Source organism: Poecilia formosa, unplaced genomic scaffold (assembly GCF_000485575.1).
Source record: "Poecilia formosa unplaced genomic scaffold, Poecilia_formosa-5.1.2 Scaffold65, whole genome shotgun sequence".
Classification (NCBI taxonomy): Eukaryota; Metazoa; Chordata; class Actinopteri; order Cyprinodontiformes; family Poeciliidae; genus Poecilia; species Poecilia formosa.
In genome coordinates this window covers 2,054,698-2,072,018 of record NW_006800004.1, presented here as the reverse complement: position 1 = coordinate 2,072,018, position 17,321 = coordinate 2,054,698, and the positions used below count along the sequence as shown (strand labels likewise).

The window sequence follows — 17,321 nt, the reverse complement described above, 5'->3', positions numbered from 1 at the left end:
ATTAATTGCTTAAAGGACTTAATTTGCTTATGCATTAATTGGCCTTATTTAATAACACTTGGTTGTGAACTTGACTTTTTAGGGTGCAAATGTAAATTTAAATATAGAAGTTAACATATATACCCTTTCTGAATTGCTACTTTGTTTCCCCTCTTCAAAAGCTTAGAAACTGTTTCCTGTGTCAGAATAAATTGATCTGTGATTGATTTACTGGTGTTTTGGAAGGAACCAAAAGTCTGCACTTAGCAGGATTGCTTAAACCTGGCTTGATTAGGATGTTCCTCTGCAGCTTGGTAGGACATGCTTTCCAATCTGAATTACATGTGGAATTAAACTTTGAATTGAACCGCAAGACGATGTCTTCAGTTCTTGCACAGGCCACTTTTTTTCTTTTTTCCAAATAAATTTCACATGCTGTCGTAAAATAAATTACCATAATGAAAAAAACTTGGACATGTAAAACATGGTCGACTCATACTCGACTGTTCAGTTCACAGGAAGCAACCCTCTGCGCGAGCTATTTCGGTTTAAGGCCGTCCGCTAAGCTGCTCACCATTTAAACGCACCGTGCTTCTGTGAGCTTCAGCGCTCACTATGTCCAGTTGTTCAGTCAGAAGGCTCTTGTAGTGGCAGGAAGTTGCCATTTTGTTTTCTCTTCCTAAATATTACTATTTAGTGTTATATTTTCATAATCTTCTTAAACTAGTTCATCATTTAATAATGTTGAAAACGTTATGGCGCGTGCTAGCTCTAACGCAAAGACCAATCAGTTGTAGAGGCTGTAGGGAGCTATAAATGTGAGATGGTTGCTATAGAGACGCCTGCGACTGAAGAGCTGAACTCAGGAGCCCGAAAGATTTCGGAGGTTATTTAGGTATGTAGCACGCTAATGGAAGACTAAATTGAATATTTAATGTGCGAAAACGCCTGTTGGTATGGCGGTTATTATTTCTTCAACAAGAAAAAGACCTATGTGCAAGCGAGTTTGTTTAAAAGAGACTTTTAGTTAAACTGGCCTTTGTAGGAAAATGAGGACGCTAGCAAAACGTTAGCGATGCTAGGTGTTGGCGTGAACAAGTTTCGGTAAAACTTACCTTTTCCTCGTTGCGATTATTTTAAAAGGCAAAATAATGTCATGAAGGGGTTTTAAGCCAATACGTTGCCCTTGCTTTAGACATTGAATCGGTTCTTAAATCAAAGTCATGCTGGAGCTTTTAGTAGAAAATGTAATGTTGAGTTATTTCCAGAAACCGAACTGTACTCATGTTCACGGCCCTGGGTGCTAACGGTAGTTGCAACGATAGCTGGCGGTAACTCGAGAAGTGAAATGACCTGGAGCCAACAGGTGGAAATGTTGAGAGAACTTTTTAGCAGCGAAGCATCCTCCATTTTGTACCGTCTAATACGCATACAAACGCCGTAAGGTTGTACTCACTTGCTAAATAAAGGTAACATCCCCCAAAATTGTTTGCAGTTATTGGTTCTCGAGCTGCCCCTTGTTTTTGTTTTTTTTTTTCCTCTTAAGAAATTATTGTTCTAAGTTTAAGTACTTGAGAAACTAATCAGTATTTTATTATATTCTTACTTTATTATATTTTTTTCTAAAGAATGAATATATAGAAGGATACTCCAATCGGTGAATAAAAGTTAATAGTAGCAAAACATGACACTGACGCAAGTGTTGGTCTATTTCCTTAGTGGTTCTGATGAGTAGTTACAGGCGCAGCTCAAAATATTTGAATATCATGACAAATGCTACACAATCTTGTCCAAAAGCCAGTCTTGTAGACCCTCCACAATGAGGGCGAGCAACAAAAGGTCAATGCAAAAAAACGCTGCTTGTTCTAGGGTTGTATTCAAGCTAGAAAGTTCAGTGGAAGGAAAAGATGCACCAGTAACGGGGATAACTGCAGCCTTGAGAGGATTGTCAAGCAAAATCCTATTGAGAATGTATGAGCTGATGAGACATCAGACCCAACATGGTAGATGACCTGAATGCTGATGTCCTCCATGCCACGCTGCATCAATGCAGTAGTTTTTGCGAAAGGCCAGACCAAACTTTGAGTGCAAAGTTTACATCAATACATATAGATGTTTTTTTTTTTTTTTACTTAATAATGTTCTAATTTCTGAAGCACTGAATTTTGTGCTTCTGTTATCTCTAAGCCATAATCATGACATTTACAAAAATAAAGGCTTGAAATAGTTCACATACGTAATAAATCAATTTAAGTTTCACTTTCTCAAATGATTGGGGAAACACATAGATTTTAGCTTCATAATATTCAAATTTATTTGGGGTGACGTGCACAGTTTAATGACTTCGGGTGGGTATTGTTTTTTGTGATCTGTGCTCTGCATGTTTGCCGACAGGGTCTTTCACTGAACAAGCTCCTGATTGGCCATTAGAAGGTGGAAAATATTTTTCAGTATTGTCCTTCATCTGAACAGAATCGTCTCTAAAAGCAGAAGTTCTTCCTTTTATAATGCGTTATCTTCACCTTTGAGTGTATTGTCCAGGCCCAGTTTTCACCTAATTCTTTAATAATGTGTTCTTACTTTGCTTTCATGTAAACCTTAGACTAAGAATTATCAGGAATAAAAGTATTATTCTAACTTACTGAAAGTGTAGCGTCGTAATTCCAGACATCAATTTGTATTTTTTCATCTGCAAATTACTTACCATGAAGAACATTGCAACTTTTCATATGTTCAAAATAGCATGTTTTTATGCACAATTAAACCATGCATTTTGTGCATTTTTTATTGCTTAATTTGGTGGCCCTTTTTTTCAGTTGGTGCTATTTATTTATTTATTTATTTATTTATTTTTAGTTGCTTTTCTTGCATAGCAACTTTTTAGTCAGCTTCTGGAAATGAGGTCAGTGTGGCAGCAGGACATGGGACTATTGCATTGATTACTAAATATACTTTCAACTGTTGAACACTGAATACAAAACTATTGAACAATTCTGAGTGCACAGATGTGCATCTTAATTGGTTTCATAGCACAAATCTATATTTGTGCTACTGTAGCCCTTAAACGTTGCTGAGTTCCTTTACAGAAATTATTTTAACCAGCTGTTTGAAATCTTGGTTTAGTTGTTATCAGTATTGAATTAGCTATTTAATCTTAATAGGTTAAGTATCACTATGCTAGCTATAAGTTGCAGATCTCGTCTACAATTTGTGTTTTTGATGTTTTTAATTATTCACTTATCAATTGTATCTCATAACATTCAATGAATAAACTGTCATGAGAAGTGATTGAAACATGGATGTAAACATGACATTTTGGTATAAAGTGAGCCATCTACCTCTGCTGAAACAACTGCCTATATTATATTAAATTCAGGTATGTACAGTACGTGGCGCCATCACTCAACTAGAGAGGAGTGGGGTTTTTTTGTTTTTGTTTTTTCTGCCTGAATATGAAAATCACTAGATTTCAGTCAATAAATCATGCGTTCTTTTCTATTTCTAAACTGTGTCCTTAACATTTCAGAGTGCAGGTTTTTTATTTTCATATTGATATATAATAACCCTCTATCTTGACCTATTTCATAGATGTGTGACTCTAGTAATTAATAGAAATGTATGCAATTTTAATTGAGTTCTTTAAGAAACAGTTACTACTTACTCCCAGCATTAATGTAGTTTTCTGTAAGTCCTGATTTTTTCTGTGACTAATAATCCACACTATTTTTTTTAATGATGGCTATATAGATTAAAAAAGTTTTTATTTATTCTTAAATATTGAATTTATTGGCATTCTTGTTTTTTTATTTTAAGAAATGTTGAATTTATTGGTGTTCCTCTTTAGGGTGTGTTTGATCTATTTGTTTTTTTGTTTTTTTTTCTTAATGAAAATGTAGAAAATGCCTGTCTCTGGTGTATCTTCGCTTTCATATTTTACTTGTTACTGATGCACTGACGACTAGGTTTGTTTCTTCATCAGGAAGGTGTGTGATGAGCTCTCCGTTGCAGCAGAGTGTTCTCCAGGCTCCCTTGTCCCATCGATGCTTTTAAACAGGATGGCTGATGTGAAAGCCTGCCCTTCCGTGAGCGGGAACCCGCCTCCACCAGAGGTCGTAAATCCCAGGAGGCCCGGGCGCCTGACCAATCAGCTGCTGTATCTGGAGAAGGTGGTGATGAAAGCGCTCTGGAAACATCAGTATTCATGGCCGTTTCGTGAGCCCGTCGATGCTGTGACGCTGTGTCTTCCAGTAAGTGCTTCAGTTGTCGGGCAGTGTTTGACTGGTGCAGCAGCTTGTGAAAGAATTCAAACTCATTAAACTTTTCATACATTTTCTCGTTTTACAAGCACAAACTTTATTTTAGGATTTGCTATGGATGAACATAATATTTATAAAGTATGACGAAATTGACTAAAAGGAAAAAATCAGTGAATTAAGGTGTACATGTGCATTCAGGTTCTTTTAAATCAAGGGTGCCCAAAGTGGGTCCTGGAGGGCCGGCATCCTGCATGTTTTAGTTCTCTCCCTGCTGGTATAACAACCTTTTCAGCATCTCAATATTCTTCTTAGGCCTTCTAACGAGCCATCATTGGATCCAGGTGCGTTAAACCAGGGAGCGAACTAAAACATGCAGGATGCCGGCCCTCCAGGACCGACTTTGGGCACTACTTTTTTTAATTGATCCATTTGAAGAAAGTTCAGTGCAACAGTTCATTCAGGAGTGAATTAATCAGTAAATAGATTTTAGCTTGTGTGTAATTTAATCTCACTGCAGCTGTTCATGTAAGCACAAATTCACAATCTGCTTTAGGTCTGGAGATTATCAATGTTAACTATTCCATTCATGGATGTGCTGTGATCTAAACATTTTTCTACAAAGTGAAGCTTTTTTTTACAGCCTATGACAGGTTTTCTTCCAAGACAGTTCTATGCTTTAATCAGTCAAATTTATTTTTACAACACATTTCAGCAACAAGGCAGGTCAAAGCGCTTCACATCATAAGATGTGTATCATCAATGCACATCAAATATGTTAGTCAATGTTCCAGTGACGCCTGTCTAGAGTCAAAAGCAACTCTAGACATGTGGGCTTTTAGTCAAGATTTAAAGGCACTCAGTGTTTCAGCTGTTTCGCAGTTTTCTGGAAGTTTGTTCCAGATTTGTGGTGCATAGAAGCTGCTTCTCTATGATTGGTTCTGGTTCTGACACATAGCAGAACCAGAAGACTTGAGTGGTCTGGAAGGTTGATACAACAGCAGTAGATATTTAACTTATTGAGGTGCTAAGCTGTTCAGTGATTCATAAACAGACGTATTGGGTCTATTCTCTGAGCTACATGGAGCCAGTGGAAGGACTTTGGAACTTAGGTTCTGATTTTTATTTATTTTTTATGTTTTGGCAGACCTTTGAAGATGTTATTGCAGTAATCAATGCGATTAAAAATGAATGCACAAAGGAGTTTCTCTAGATCTTGCTGGACATTAGTCACCTGAAGAAAAATACTGGAAATGTTATTCAGATAAAGGAAGGCCAACTTTGTAACTGTCTTTATATTGTGGAGGTTTTTATTTAAGGAATTTTATTTGAGTGTCAGAGTACAGAGAGCTAGATGTAAATGTATGTCTCACTTTACAGATGTTCTTTTTTTATAGTAGTAAAAAAAACAACTTTAAAAGCAAATGTTATTTTTCCGTTTAACTTCAATTCTGTGCTACTTGTGTTGGTCTGTCACCCAAAATCTCCATGATGTCCAGTCAGTATTCTGGTTGTATTGTGACATTGGGGGGTTTGAATGGCTTTGCAAGGTACTGTAATCCACTTGTTATCTTCGGTCAAAAACCAAAAAGTTTTTCAAGTGTGGGCTATTTTTATGTATGTTTTTAGGATTATTATAAAATTATTACATATCCTATGGATCTGAGCACCATCAAGAAGCGACTAGAGAACCGATATTACTGGGAAGCAAGTGAGTGTGTAAAAGACTTCAACACCATGTTCACCAACTGCTACATGTACAACAAGGTGAGAACACGATGTAATACGACACACTGCTACGTTTGTTTACCTGCACGTCAGCTGAATCTAACATGTCTGTTCTGACTGGAATCAATATTGCTCTTTTGGAGTTGGCCAGGTAGATGGAGATTAATGGAATGGTAACAAGGCCTTCTAGCCTCAAAGACTTCAATAAAATGAATGGTTCAATGGCTCGTTAGCCGCTGTACGAAATATTTGATTAGCTGTAATGCAGATAAAGGCTTTCTCTCTGCTTGCTTAGAAAGTGATAAATGATTTTCAACATGCAGGAGATGGAGGGGGTCTGCTATTAAAGTTATTTTATTTCAAATGTCTTCACATCTTCAGAAATTGCACTCCAGGGACATTTACCCTCGGGGAGATGCCTGTCACTTATTGTCAGGAACAATTCTTTTTTCCTTTTGGTCATCTTTAAATCTAAAGTAGTTTCTTGCTCAACTGCATGTAAACAAATGTAGTCTCCTGTTCACTTGATGTTTGATTGTTTGAACAGAAGAGCTGTAGCTCTATGGCTAAACTCAGTAACCCTTCCTCCTTTCTTTCTTTTTTTTCCCACAGCCTGGAGATGATATTGTTTTTATGGCCCAAACCTTGGAAAAGGCCTTTTTGCAGAAATTGTCACAAATGCAAAAGGAGGAGGTCGTCACTACAGTCTCTGTGCTTGAACCACTGAAAATGAAGAAAGACAACACAGGTGAGTCAGAAATAATGGGTATTTCATCTTGATTTTTTTTTTTTAGTTTGCACATTTATAAAAAAAAATAATAATAATGCTGCAACCAATGATTATTTATATATCAATTATTGTGATTAATCAGATAAAAGAAATTGCCAAATGTTGCAGATTTTTCATTTAAGTTGCTTTATTCTGTATTAGAAATGCATTTAAAGATGAAAGCAAATAATTAAATTCCTTTTTTAAATGAAATACTTGATTGCCTAACATTGCCTATTGCAGTAACAACACCCCTTTAGTGAACACTTGATCATTTGTACCAAAGGAGGCAACCGTAGCTTAAAAAAGGAGGAAGGTGCTATGGAGAATTTATCTGTTCTCCATGCTAAGTTCTTGATGTATGAGGTTGAAGAAGAGTCAGTGAGTTGAATTCATGAATTCCATTTATTATTACAAAAATACAGCTGGTCCATTTCTCATGCTACATTTAGGAGTTAGCGGGACAAAATGGCATCAAACGAAAGTTTTCCATTCTCTTTGTTAGCCTCTATCTAAGCTCACCCTAAAGAGGGCTTTCCCTAGTGTGTCATATCCTTTAACCTAAGCTTTGAGGGCGTTTCCTAACATGTCATTTCCTTAAGCTTTAGCTTTGCAACTAGCTAAAAGAGATGGAAGGAAAACACAGAATTATTTATTCTCAACAGTGTAGATGAGCATGATTGATGGCACTAAGACCCTCCTCCTGGCTCTGATTGGTTGTTTTGCAATGAGAGAAGGCAGAGGAGCTCCACTTTTTCTTTTTTTTTTCCACAGATCATTGTTGTTACTGTCATAACATAGTGACAGTTTCAACAAATGTGTAACAAAATATTTTTTTAAATAAACGTTTCAGCTTTAGATTTGTTTTTATTCTTTTTACTTTAAACTAAAGTTTTAGTTTTGTTAGTATAGGTTTAGTTTGAACTGAAGTTTTGTATCTAAAACTATGCCTCTTTAGGAGTCCTGGGTAGAACAGGCTTAATTTGAATGTAAAATGTCTAGACTTTTATATATTTACATGTTTAATTACTTCTCTCCTTGTGTTCTTTCCAGAAAACTCTTTTTTTTACTCTGTATCCTGCAATTAATGATTAACCAATTACCAAATTAGTTGATTATTATTTCAGTACCCAAGTCATTCCGATTAATCGTTTCAGCCATGAAATAAAGTACTGTTTTTACCCCATAGCATACTCTTCCAGTAACTGCAGTGACCTGTCAAACATGTAAAGTTCCACCCAACCTATGTGAAGTGTTTTTAATCCCCACCTGAAGCAGATGCAGTGAAGCAGAAGTCTGGTATACCAGACGTTGTTCTCCAGCAGATGGTGACGGTCATTCCTCCGGATGTGGCTCAGATCAACCCATCCAACCGACTCGCTGGAAAAACACACACAACAGTAAGGTTTGATTAGTTCATGTGGCCTGTATCCTGAATGTGTCTGCATGCTGCAGTCAACGACACACAGAGCTCATCTCTTTCCCCTCCCGTCTGAATATTCAGATTAAAAAAACCTTGAAGCGGAAAGCCGACTCTGCAACATCGGCCCCTTCCGTCTTCACAAACAGTGAGGTCTCCCCTGATGAGGAACCTTCAGTGCCTTGCACATTGTTCTTCAGAACAAGCAACGGACGGCCCATCAAGCCCCCAAAGAAGGACTTGCCTGCTTTTGAGGACAAGAGGGTCAGAATGCCAGAGCAAGTCAGGTACTGCAACAACATCCTGAAAGAGATGCTGTCCAAGAGGCACTACGCCTACGCCTGGCCCTTTTACACCCCGGTGGACGCAGTGGCTTTAGGGCTCCACGACTACCATGACATCATCAAACAGCCAATGGATCTGAGCACCATCAAGGTAAAACTACCAAGAAGTCAAAATATTTGAAGCGTTCCAAAAGCCAGTTTGTTCTGATGCAAGTTTTAAACTCTAGAAAAAAATGGACCAGCAGGAGTACAGAGACGCCAAGGAATTTGCTGCTGATGTGCGACTAATGTTCTCAAACTGCTACAGATACAATCCTCCGTCGCATGATGTTGTCTACATGGCCAAAAAACTGCAGGTTCGCTGCTCTTCCTGTCTAGTTTAGGGTGAGACCACCCAAGTCAAACCTTAATTTAAGTATAATTGAGCCATTTTGAAGAGACATAAAGACGCTCTCCAACTGTATACAATTTAATCCCAAGAAGCTTTGCTACCAAAAAGAGATAATCAGACATACACACATTCTCATTTTGGTGCAAACTTTTATTCCTTCCTTCAACAGGAGGTTTTTGAAACCCGCTACATGAACATTCCCCAAAAACCAGAAGGGTGTTCCGTCTCTCTGCAGTGTGCCGAAAACCGGCAGTCGAACAGAGTCGGAAGTCCCTCAACATCAGAGAGTTCTCTGAGCAACAACTCCTCTGAGTCAGAAAGGTCATCGGATGAGGTTGCCATGCAGCTGGCTCATCTGGAAGAGAAGGTTGGCATCACACAAGCACAAGTGCAAAATAGTGCATAAAATTTTCCTCATTTTCTGGTTATTTCGGCAGTTGAAAGCAGTCAGCGATCAGCTGAAGCGGCTCACCAAAGATCCTCTGAAGCCGAAGAAGAAAGAGAAGCTGAAAAAGGAAAAACGAACCAGTGAGAAGGGCCTTTCTCGACTGAAGAACGTTTCTGCGAAATACAACACCATAGTGCAAATGATTTCAAAATGCAAAGGCACCTCTCTGTAAGGCTCACAATTATGGAGTTTGGTTTTTGAACCTTACAACTAACATTAGCCCAAGATAAACCGTAATTCTCTTTTGTGTTGTTGTTTTTGTTTTGTTGCGTTTGCAGGCATGGAGTTAAACCTCACAATCCCGGAGTCCCGGCAAAGTGCAGCGAGGTCGTTTCAGTCCCACTTAGTAACCAGGAAAAAACGCAGCTAAAGGCAGACATCGACAAGCTACCCAGTAAAAAACTGATCGAGATGCTGAACCTCATCAAGAGCAGAGAGACGTGTTTGGAAACGGCTGAATCCGGGGAGGTGGAAGTGGACTTTGAAAAGCTCAAAGCTTCCACTCTCAGAGCCTTGCAGCAGTTTGTTGCTGCCAGTCTCAGTAAATGCAACAGCAGCAGAAACAGTAAGAACACTTCACCTCCTCCACTGCTCAAGCTGTACTCCTCCAGTCTTTGTTTTTCATGCTGTTCTCCAGCTAAATGGCGTTTGTGTTTTCTGCATTAGAAAAAAAGTTGTTGATCCCCAAAGGAGGACTGAAGAATGAAAAAACAAAGGAAGGTGGAAAGAAATCAGTTTTGAGCAACAAAAAGAACATGTTGATGAAACAGAAACCACTGGGTAGGATCGGGTCAACACGTTTCAAGGATCTGTTTCCTAATTTGAGGCATTGAGATTTTCTGAGATTTTAAAACATTTTTTTTGTTTTCGTGAACTGTTTAAGTGGAGGTCTCCGCTAACAGCCACCAGTCGCCTTTCAGCAAAAGCAGCAGCTCCTCTTTCAGCTCCGGCAGCAGCAGTGACGGTAGCTCCAGTTCCAGTGACGGCAGTGACTCTGAATCAGGTTGGCTTCTCACTTTGTCCTCTAGTTTTGGCTGGTTGACCTAAGATTCACACAAATGTTAAACTGTTTTCAGTTTGCCTACACCCACAAAAGGTTTGGAAACTCATTTTTTATTCCCATTTTTTAAATTTTCTTTTTCAGTATACCACATCTTCAGATAAATTTGTTCACACCAGAAGAACATTTATTTTATCCGACATCTTTCCACATTCTCGTTTCTTTTTTTGTTTAAAAAAAACCAACAAATTAAATTAGAAATCCATTTTACTACAGTAACTAACCCTCACATTTTATCCTTTTTTATATTATTTATTTGGTGTCACTCAGATTAAATTTCTTCATGAGACAGTTTTTTAGTCTATGGATGATATATTTAGTGAGCTGTAAGTTAGTGATGAACCTTTTTGTTGTTGGATAGTGAACGTATATGACTTATCAAAAGCTTTTCATTGAAGTTTTTGGTACTTGCAGTAATGCAATTCTACCACAAGGTGGGAGTAATGCACATGGTTTGCCCACAGCAATTTGCAAGTTATACATTTGAATGGAAAATATATAATTCTCAAAACTTGGAAAGGTTTGTAATTTTCATGAGAGCCACACCTTGACTGTGAGGGATGGACTCGAAAAGAAAAATTATGCAGAAAAACGCATTGCATAATTAGCATTTATTGCATATAATAAGTACCATTTTTTTATAAAATAGAACATAATGGATATAACAGAAACTGTTATTTAATTCCAACTATTCCAGTAGTTCTTGACCAAGTTGTCAAACCCTGCAGCAGGGATTTTGGCTCTTATCCAGAACATTCAGGTTTCTGGAGTGTCGCTAGGCAACACAAAGTTTCAGCTCCCTCCAAAGACTTGATGTTGGTTTCAGGTCATGGCGATACATGACCTTACCCATCCTCCCCTCAATACGATGCAGCCCTCCTGTCCCTTCTGCAGAGAAGCACACCCCAAGCATGATGCTTCCACCACTGTGCTTTCGTTACCATGGTGTTCTTGGTGGAGTTCATCCCACAAAGTTTTATTTTAGTCTCATCTGACCTCGTGACCTTCTCCTATGCTGGGTGGTAGGTGTCAACTGCACAAATAATGCAATAATTATTTAAAAATCTCACATTATTTTTAATGTTTTTAGATTCTGTCTCACAGGAAAAAGTGCATCAGACGCATGCTTTCACTACTGTATGTCACTCAAAATGACGCCTATCAAAATCTTGAACAACCGATTGTGTTTGCTGTTTTATTTGGATAAACAAAAGCAAAGTATGGCAAAAGTTGAGTTACTCCTGTAATCCCTGAAGATCAACACTGTGATCCAATGTACTTCTGAAAACATGCAGAAACTTGTGAAGGTCATACAGTTTGGATCAGAAAGTTTTCCATAAAAACCTTGTCATGAATCTCATGTTAATTTAGTTTTCTTTAAGTTTATTGTGAGGCTTATTGACTGAGCCCTTCTGAGGAGTTCAGTGTTTCTGTGGTTGCTTTAACAGTAAAGGTGTGACTCACATTTGCTTACCCTCACATCTACCTTTTTTTTCTTTCTGGGTAAGAAATCCTGCCTGTAGCTTTGACAAAATGATTAGCCTGATTTATTCAGGTCACTGAAAATAACCTGTTTTATTTCCCTGTAGCGTTTGATATGTTGCAACATAACATAAGTGTTGCAGCAAGAAGCAAGACATGGTTAAAATCAAAACGTATTAACCGAAATGCATTAGAGTTGTGTAGCTCGGCCACATATCGGCTGATTCCAGAATCCAGACTGTTTCAAAACATAGTGGTGAGCTGCTAATAGATTATATAGTTCAGTATCTGAGCTGCAGAGATCTTTCAGATTAGCATGTCATGAATAGATCATCTGTCGTTGATGAGCATGGCTGAGCATTAGCTCTTCAAAGTTGTGGTCGTCTTACTGTCAAGAGATCTGACATTCCTCTTTGTGGTTGATGGAAGAGATTGAAGTTTAAAAGTTCTGCTTTACTCCTGCTCTGAAACTACATCAGGGCTTTACGATGGCATATTTGGGCCATTGTAGATTGGAAAACAAACACGCACAAAGCAGGAGTAAGTTTCCACCAAAATAATCTCTGCGATTTCCACTTTTTTTTCCAGAAAATTTGACGGATTTTTTTTTTCTAGCAAATTTTCAACCTTTGAAACTGAGAAAAATGTTTTTCCATTCTTTCTTTCTTTCTGAGATTAATCAAAAAATGTTTTGTATTTTTTCATCTACAAAGACCCTAATGCACTGTTGTATGGACTTGAGGTCAGTTTGTGTATTATTGAAGCTTTTGAAATGTCAATCAGCTGCATAGTTTTGCTTGTCAAACGTTTATTTGTTTGACATGGTTCTGATTTTCTTTGCCATGTCTCTTGTTTAGCAGATTTCTGATTCTATTGAGAGTTTCTGGGTGAATAAAGACGGAATATTAAGAACAAATAATCGGATGTTCAGCCTAGCAGATTGAAAAGCTTGATTTGTGGGTTTCTTTTTGATTTGATTTTGTTTTTTACAGTGCCAAAACTGAAGAAAATGTCTAAGGATCCCTGTCAAAAAGTTCACCAAAAGGTAGCACACATTTTCCTCTTAGGATTACAACTTGGCATATTACAGTAGTGATAAATGTTTATTCTTCAATAAAAGGTGACCCACAATCTCAGCAATAAGCGGGTATCAGAGATCAGACAGTCAGCGAAGGCCCCGATCAGAACCCGTCATCCCTCACACCCCATCAAGTCCACTCTTCTAGAAACTAAAAACGACCAAACATCGCAAATCCCAGGCCACTTCTACAACGAGCTGCCCATGTCCCCGCAAGGTAAATATGTGGCTCCCTGAGCTTTTAGGAGGAATTACCTTATTTGTCAGCTTTGGCTTCAGTCCTGATCTATCTTGTACGTTCAAGTAAACATTTTAGTAAAGGTGTTCGACATGGTGTAATTTATTGTTGGCAGATTTGTCTGCGCTCTTATCCCCTATGGCCTCCCCTGGAGCGCTGCCAGACTGGGCTGCTGCCAGATTTGAGGTACTCTTCACAAAATGGAAGAACTTAGCAGTGCCAGGTTCTTACAAAGCCTTTTTTTATTTCTAAATCCTTTCTGACGTTTCTGAAGTCCATTTGGAATCGGAATAAACCTTGGAACCAGGCCCTACCATTACAGTTAAAACAAATGTACTGTATTTACACTGAACAAACTCTCGCTGTCTGAAGTTGAATCGGGCAAAACTTCTTTTGTTTTAGGTTAGAACTACCAAAATGATTTGTTTGTTCAGTGCCACAATACTGAGAAAATATGTGAGAGATTTATCCAGTTAAATAAGTTTTTTTTAACCTATCAGATGTTTCCAAAGTCGTGACATCATCATCATTATCATCATATGGCCTTTCCTTCATTGTTTAGAGACAGTAATCACTCTGTATGGAAACTTTAATGATTTTTGAAGAAATTGATAAATAAATCTGATGTTTTCTCTTTCATAATTGTGACATTTAGCAAATAGGAAAAAATGTTGTAATTCTGACTGACCTAAAATGAAAACTTTAGTCTTCTTTATCATTGAAGTGGGAAAAAAATGATGTCTTTATTCAGTGTATGCAAACATATTGTTTCAACTGTAAACTTTTTATTTGAATAATATATTTGCATTGTGCTTTAACTGTGAAGAATGGAATAGTTTCTCCATAGAGCAGCCTGTGTCCAGCATCAGAATGATTCTGTGTTAAACCCAAATGTCTCCTGTATCAGGGTGCAGTGCTGTCCCCCCTCACCGACAGTCCGCTGCTCTTCAAAGAAGAGATGGGTGACAGTAAGTTCCTTAAAAACACATGCTCTGATGTCACTTTATTGTCAGTTTAGTGGCATAAAACCTTCTCTTTTTTTTCTTCTGGAAGTTTATTTGACAGATTTCCGGGATCCTGAAGATTTTCCTGATGGTCGGGGCAGTGAGCTACCGCTCAGCCAGACCACAAGTAAATCTACTGAAGAGGAGAAATCCCAGATTCCTAAAAAGGTTGGGAAAAACCCTAACCAGAACAGATGAAACTAACCCTAACCCACTCAGCTCCTTCAGACTAGCCAACAGCAATTGGCAAACACTTGGTGGAACTGTGCTTCTGCTTAGGTTATTATACAAGATACTTCTGAGTGTAATGCTGGTAAAAATGTTGTTAAAGGGTTAATAAAGGAGCCATGTTGTGATCACTTCCTAAAGCCAGAGATTATATAGCTTTATAGCAGTGTTTTTTGAAAAGACAGAGGACCTATTTCAAGGCATTAAATTAGGAAGTCACATTTGTTCTAAGTAATGTTTGATATAAACCACATTTTTCTTTTTTCTTTTTTTTTTATAACAACTGAAGGTAATGTTGTTACTTAATTGTGTTGTAAAATGGCAACATGTGCCTGGAAAACATATGATGCCCCTTTGAAACAAACGTCTGACTAATTCTGTCACTTTTCTTTGTCAGGACATTTTCTTGAAAAATGCAGAGTCATGGGCAAAACTTGTGAGGCAGTCGGTCACTCCAGCTGCTATCAAAGCCTCTAAAGAGAGCTTCCAGATGTTCCGCAAAGCCGCCATAGAAAAGGAAGAACGGGAGAAAGCCCAAAAGAAGAAAGCCTTGGATGAAAACGGAGTGATGGAGCCTGTTGAAAAGAACAGGTGTTCACCACAGAACACAATCTCTGTTCCATGTTTAAGCTGATTTAGTTGTTCTTCGTGTTCCTGTGCCTGAGTTTGTCTCCTTCAGCTTTCCAGCTTTGGATAAAACAGAGCAACCTCCAGAGAAGATTAAAGAGGATCCGGATTTGCTGGAGAGCATCTGCCCGGAGGCCGGGTTGGAAGCTCCCAAACGAGTGGAGCAGCCGAGGCCTCAAAGTGAAACGAAGGCCCAGAGCCAGCAGTTTTCTGTGGATAAAGAACGAGAGCTGGCCCGCAGGAAAGAGCAGGAGCGTCGCAGGAGGGAGGCCGTTAGTACACTGCTCCGTTTCTCACTCTGGAACATTTCCCTGCAGCACAGGGTTTCCCCCCAGTGTTTTTTGTTGTTTGGTTTGTTTTGTTTTGTTTTTTTATATACCAGTAACAGTGATTACAAAGACAGGTTAAGCTTAGTTTACAGTATTGAAATTCGTGAGCCTCTTTGGCAGGTGCTTCCGAAGAGCATCTTCGCCTCTATTTAGCAATTTGGAGAATAACTGCACCAACATACGCATCAAATATGAAAGCTGCTAGTATCAATAATGAGACGCATATTAACGCCTCGTTCTAAACCATAATTGGTGGCATCCATTACTTTTTTTTCTTGGTGCAAATGCATTGAGCATCTGAACATAGTGAAGTCTATAATATGAGAAAATTAAATAAATTAATTAAAAAACATTAAATGACATGCAGTTTGTATGTCATGTCCATCTTCTTAGTGACCAGTCACTAGATTTCAGGGCATTTTTGTCCAATCAGGACACTACAAGGACAGACACAACCGGACGATCGCCGCTGTATTGAAAATCTCTGACAATACATGGAGCTGCCGTTCTGCTCTGGTCCTACTCACACCCAGTTTAACTATGAAGTTTTGACTCTTTCTACCCATTTTTTGCTAAAGCTTCTGTGAGCTTTAGCAGACAGTTGTCTATTTAACACACAGACTAGTTTTATTTAGTCCACTGCTGTATTTCCTTTATTGTTGTTGTATTTATTTCCAAAATTTCTTGTCAACTTTTAACATTTTGTTTTAAACTTTTAAATGTTGTTCAGCTGGTGGACTGGCTAAGCTATTGGGTTTAGCCAGTTACTGGGGGAAACCCTGCTGCAACCGTTGACATAACTTTTTAACTGTTCTTCTCTTCGTATAGATGTCTTGTATTGACATGACCATGCAGCGGGAGATCATGACCTCATTTGAACTTGGCCTGGACTGAAGAAGGAAGCTGCAAACCAAGGCTCTACCATCAAAGATCTTCAGTTGTCATGAGGTTTAACATTGTTAGACTTTCTCTCTGGCTTGAGGCAAGAAACTGAAAGCCTGAAAAGTTAAACTATGGGAGGAGGTGTAAAAGATAACATGCAAATAGGTTTGACCTTCTGTTAGCATTTGATATTTGCACTAACGCACTCTTAAAGTGTTTATAGCACTATTATTATTTGAACTCACATTTACTACATTATTGTTCATCCTTCGACAGTTTACTGAATTTTGTCAGAAATGTTACGTTCTGTTAGTTCTCGGATTTAATCGATTCCTTTAAGGAGATTTACAATAATTTTTTTTTTCCACAAATGCAGATTTGAGTGCATCATACATTCCTGCATTACAGTATAATATGTAGAATAATGGAATAGGGTTCAAAAGATTTCCCAGCTTAAAGATTTACTTCAGCTTTTTGCTGGGCTATTATTACAATGTTAACTATACATGCACTGTGTTGTTTGGTCAAACGTACAGTTGTGGCTGTTCTGCAGTCATGAACAATAGTAGCAGATCTTCCAAGATGTTTGTATATGTTTAAAAAGATTTTTTTTTAATTAACAAAATAAAGCTATTTTTCACTAATCAGTCTACACCGACCAATGATTTCGTCTGATATCTCATTTACATTTTGCTTCCGTAAAGTTCTTCTTTGACCACAAACTCCTCCATTCGTTAAGTGTCTTCTTGTTTTTATATTGGAGCCATTTAAAAAAAAAAAAAAACATGAACTATACCTTGTCGTTGAACTGAATACTTCATCTCGAACATTTCAGGAAAAATACTTCTAAATGTAAATGTGTGCTTTTTTTGGTCAAATTACATACCACTTCTTTTTCTTTTCTTTTTTTTTCTTTTACTGGTTTTCATTATTAAGACAAAATAATTTACAATCCTGGCAAATTTAGATTTAAGAAAACATTTCAATTTTGATCTCTGAATAAGCTACAACAGTGTGGAGTCTATTTCTTTTAATACATTTAGTTTTGAGATTAGAATAATAAAAAAACTCATATTGGAGTCCAGTAAAAATATCCTCTTAAGTCCTGATCCATTAAATTG

General features: G+C 37.9%; 1 protein-coding gene across 2 annotated transcripts; it reads left to right on the top strand.

Annotated features, from left to right (window-relative positions):
- The first annotated feature begins 628 nt into the window (after window positions 1–628).
- On the top strand, window positions 629–16,850 carry brdt (bromodomain, testis-specific). 2 transcript variants are annotated; one of them, XM_007554700.2, is made up of 20 exons: window positions 629–874; window positions 3,959–4,226; window positions 5,862–5,999; window positions 6,573–6,708; window positions 8,008–8,129; window positions 8,234–8,584; window positions 8,661–8,789; window positions 8,994–9,191; window positions 9,262–9,440; window positions 9,551–9,837; window positions 9,939–10,052; window positions 10,156–10,275; window positions 12,807–12,859; window positions 12,935–13,109; window positions 13,246–13,316; window positions 14,038–14,098; window positions 14,184–14,302; window positions 14,760–14,953; window positions 15,042–15,261; window positions 16,147–16,850. In XM_007554700.2, exons 2-20 carry the CDS (start codon window positions 4,020–4,022, stop codon window positions 16,210–16,212), a joined length of 2,940 nt encoding a protein of 979 aa, XP_007554762.1. In that variant the 5' UTR covers window positions 629–874; window positions 3,959–4,019; the 3' UTR covers window positions 16,213–16,850. The 2 variants fall into 2 exon arrangements, with proteins under 2 accessions (XP_007554762.1, XP_007554761.1); XM_007554699.2 differs by having other exon boundaries at window positions 8,005–8,129.
- Window positions 16,851–17,321: the final 471 nt, after the last annotated feature.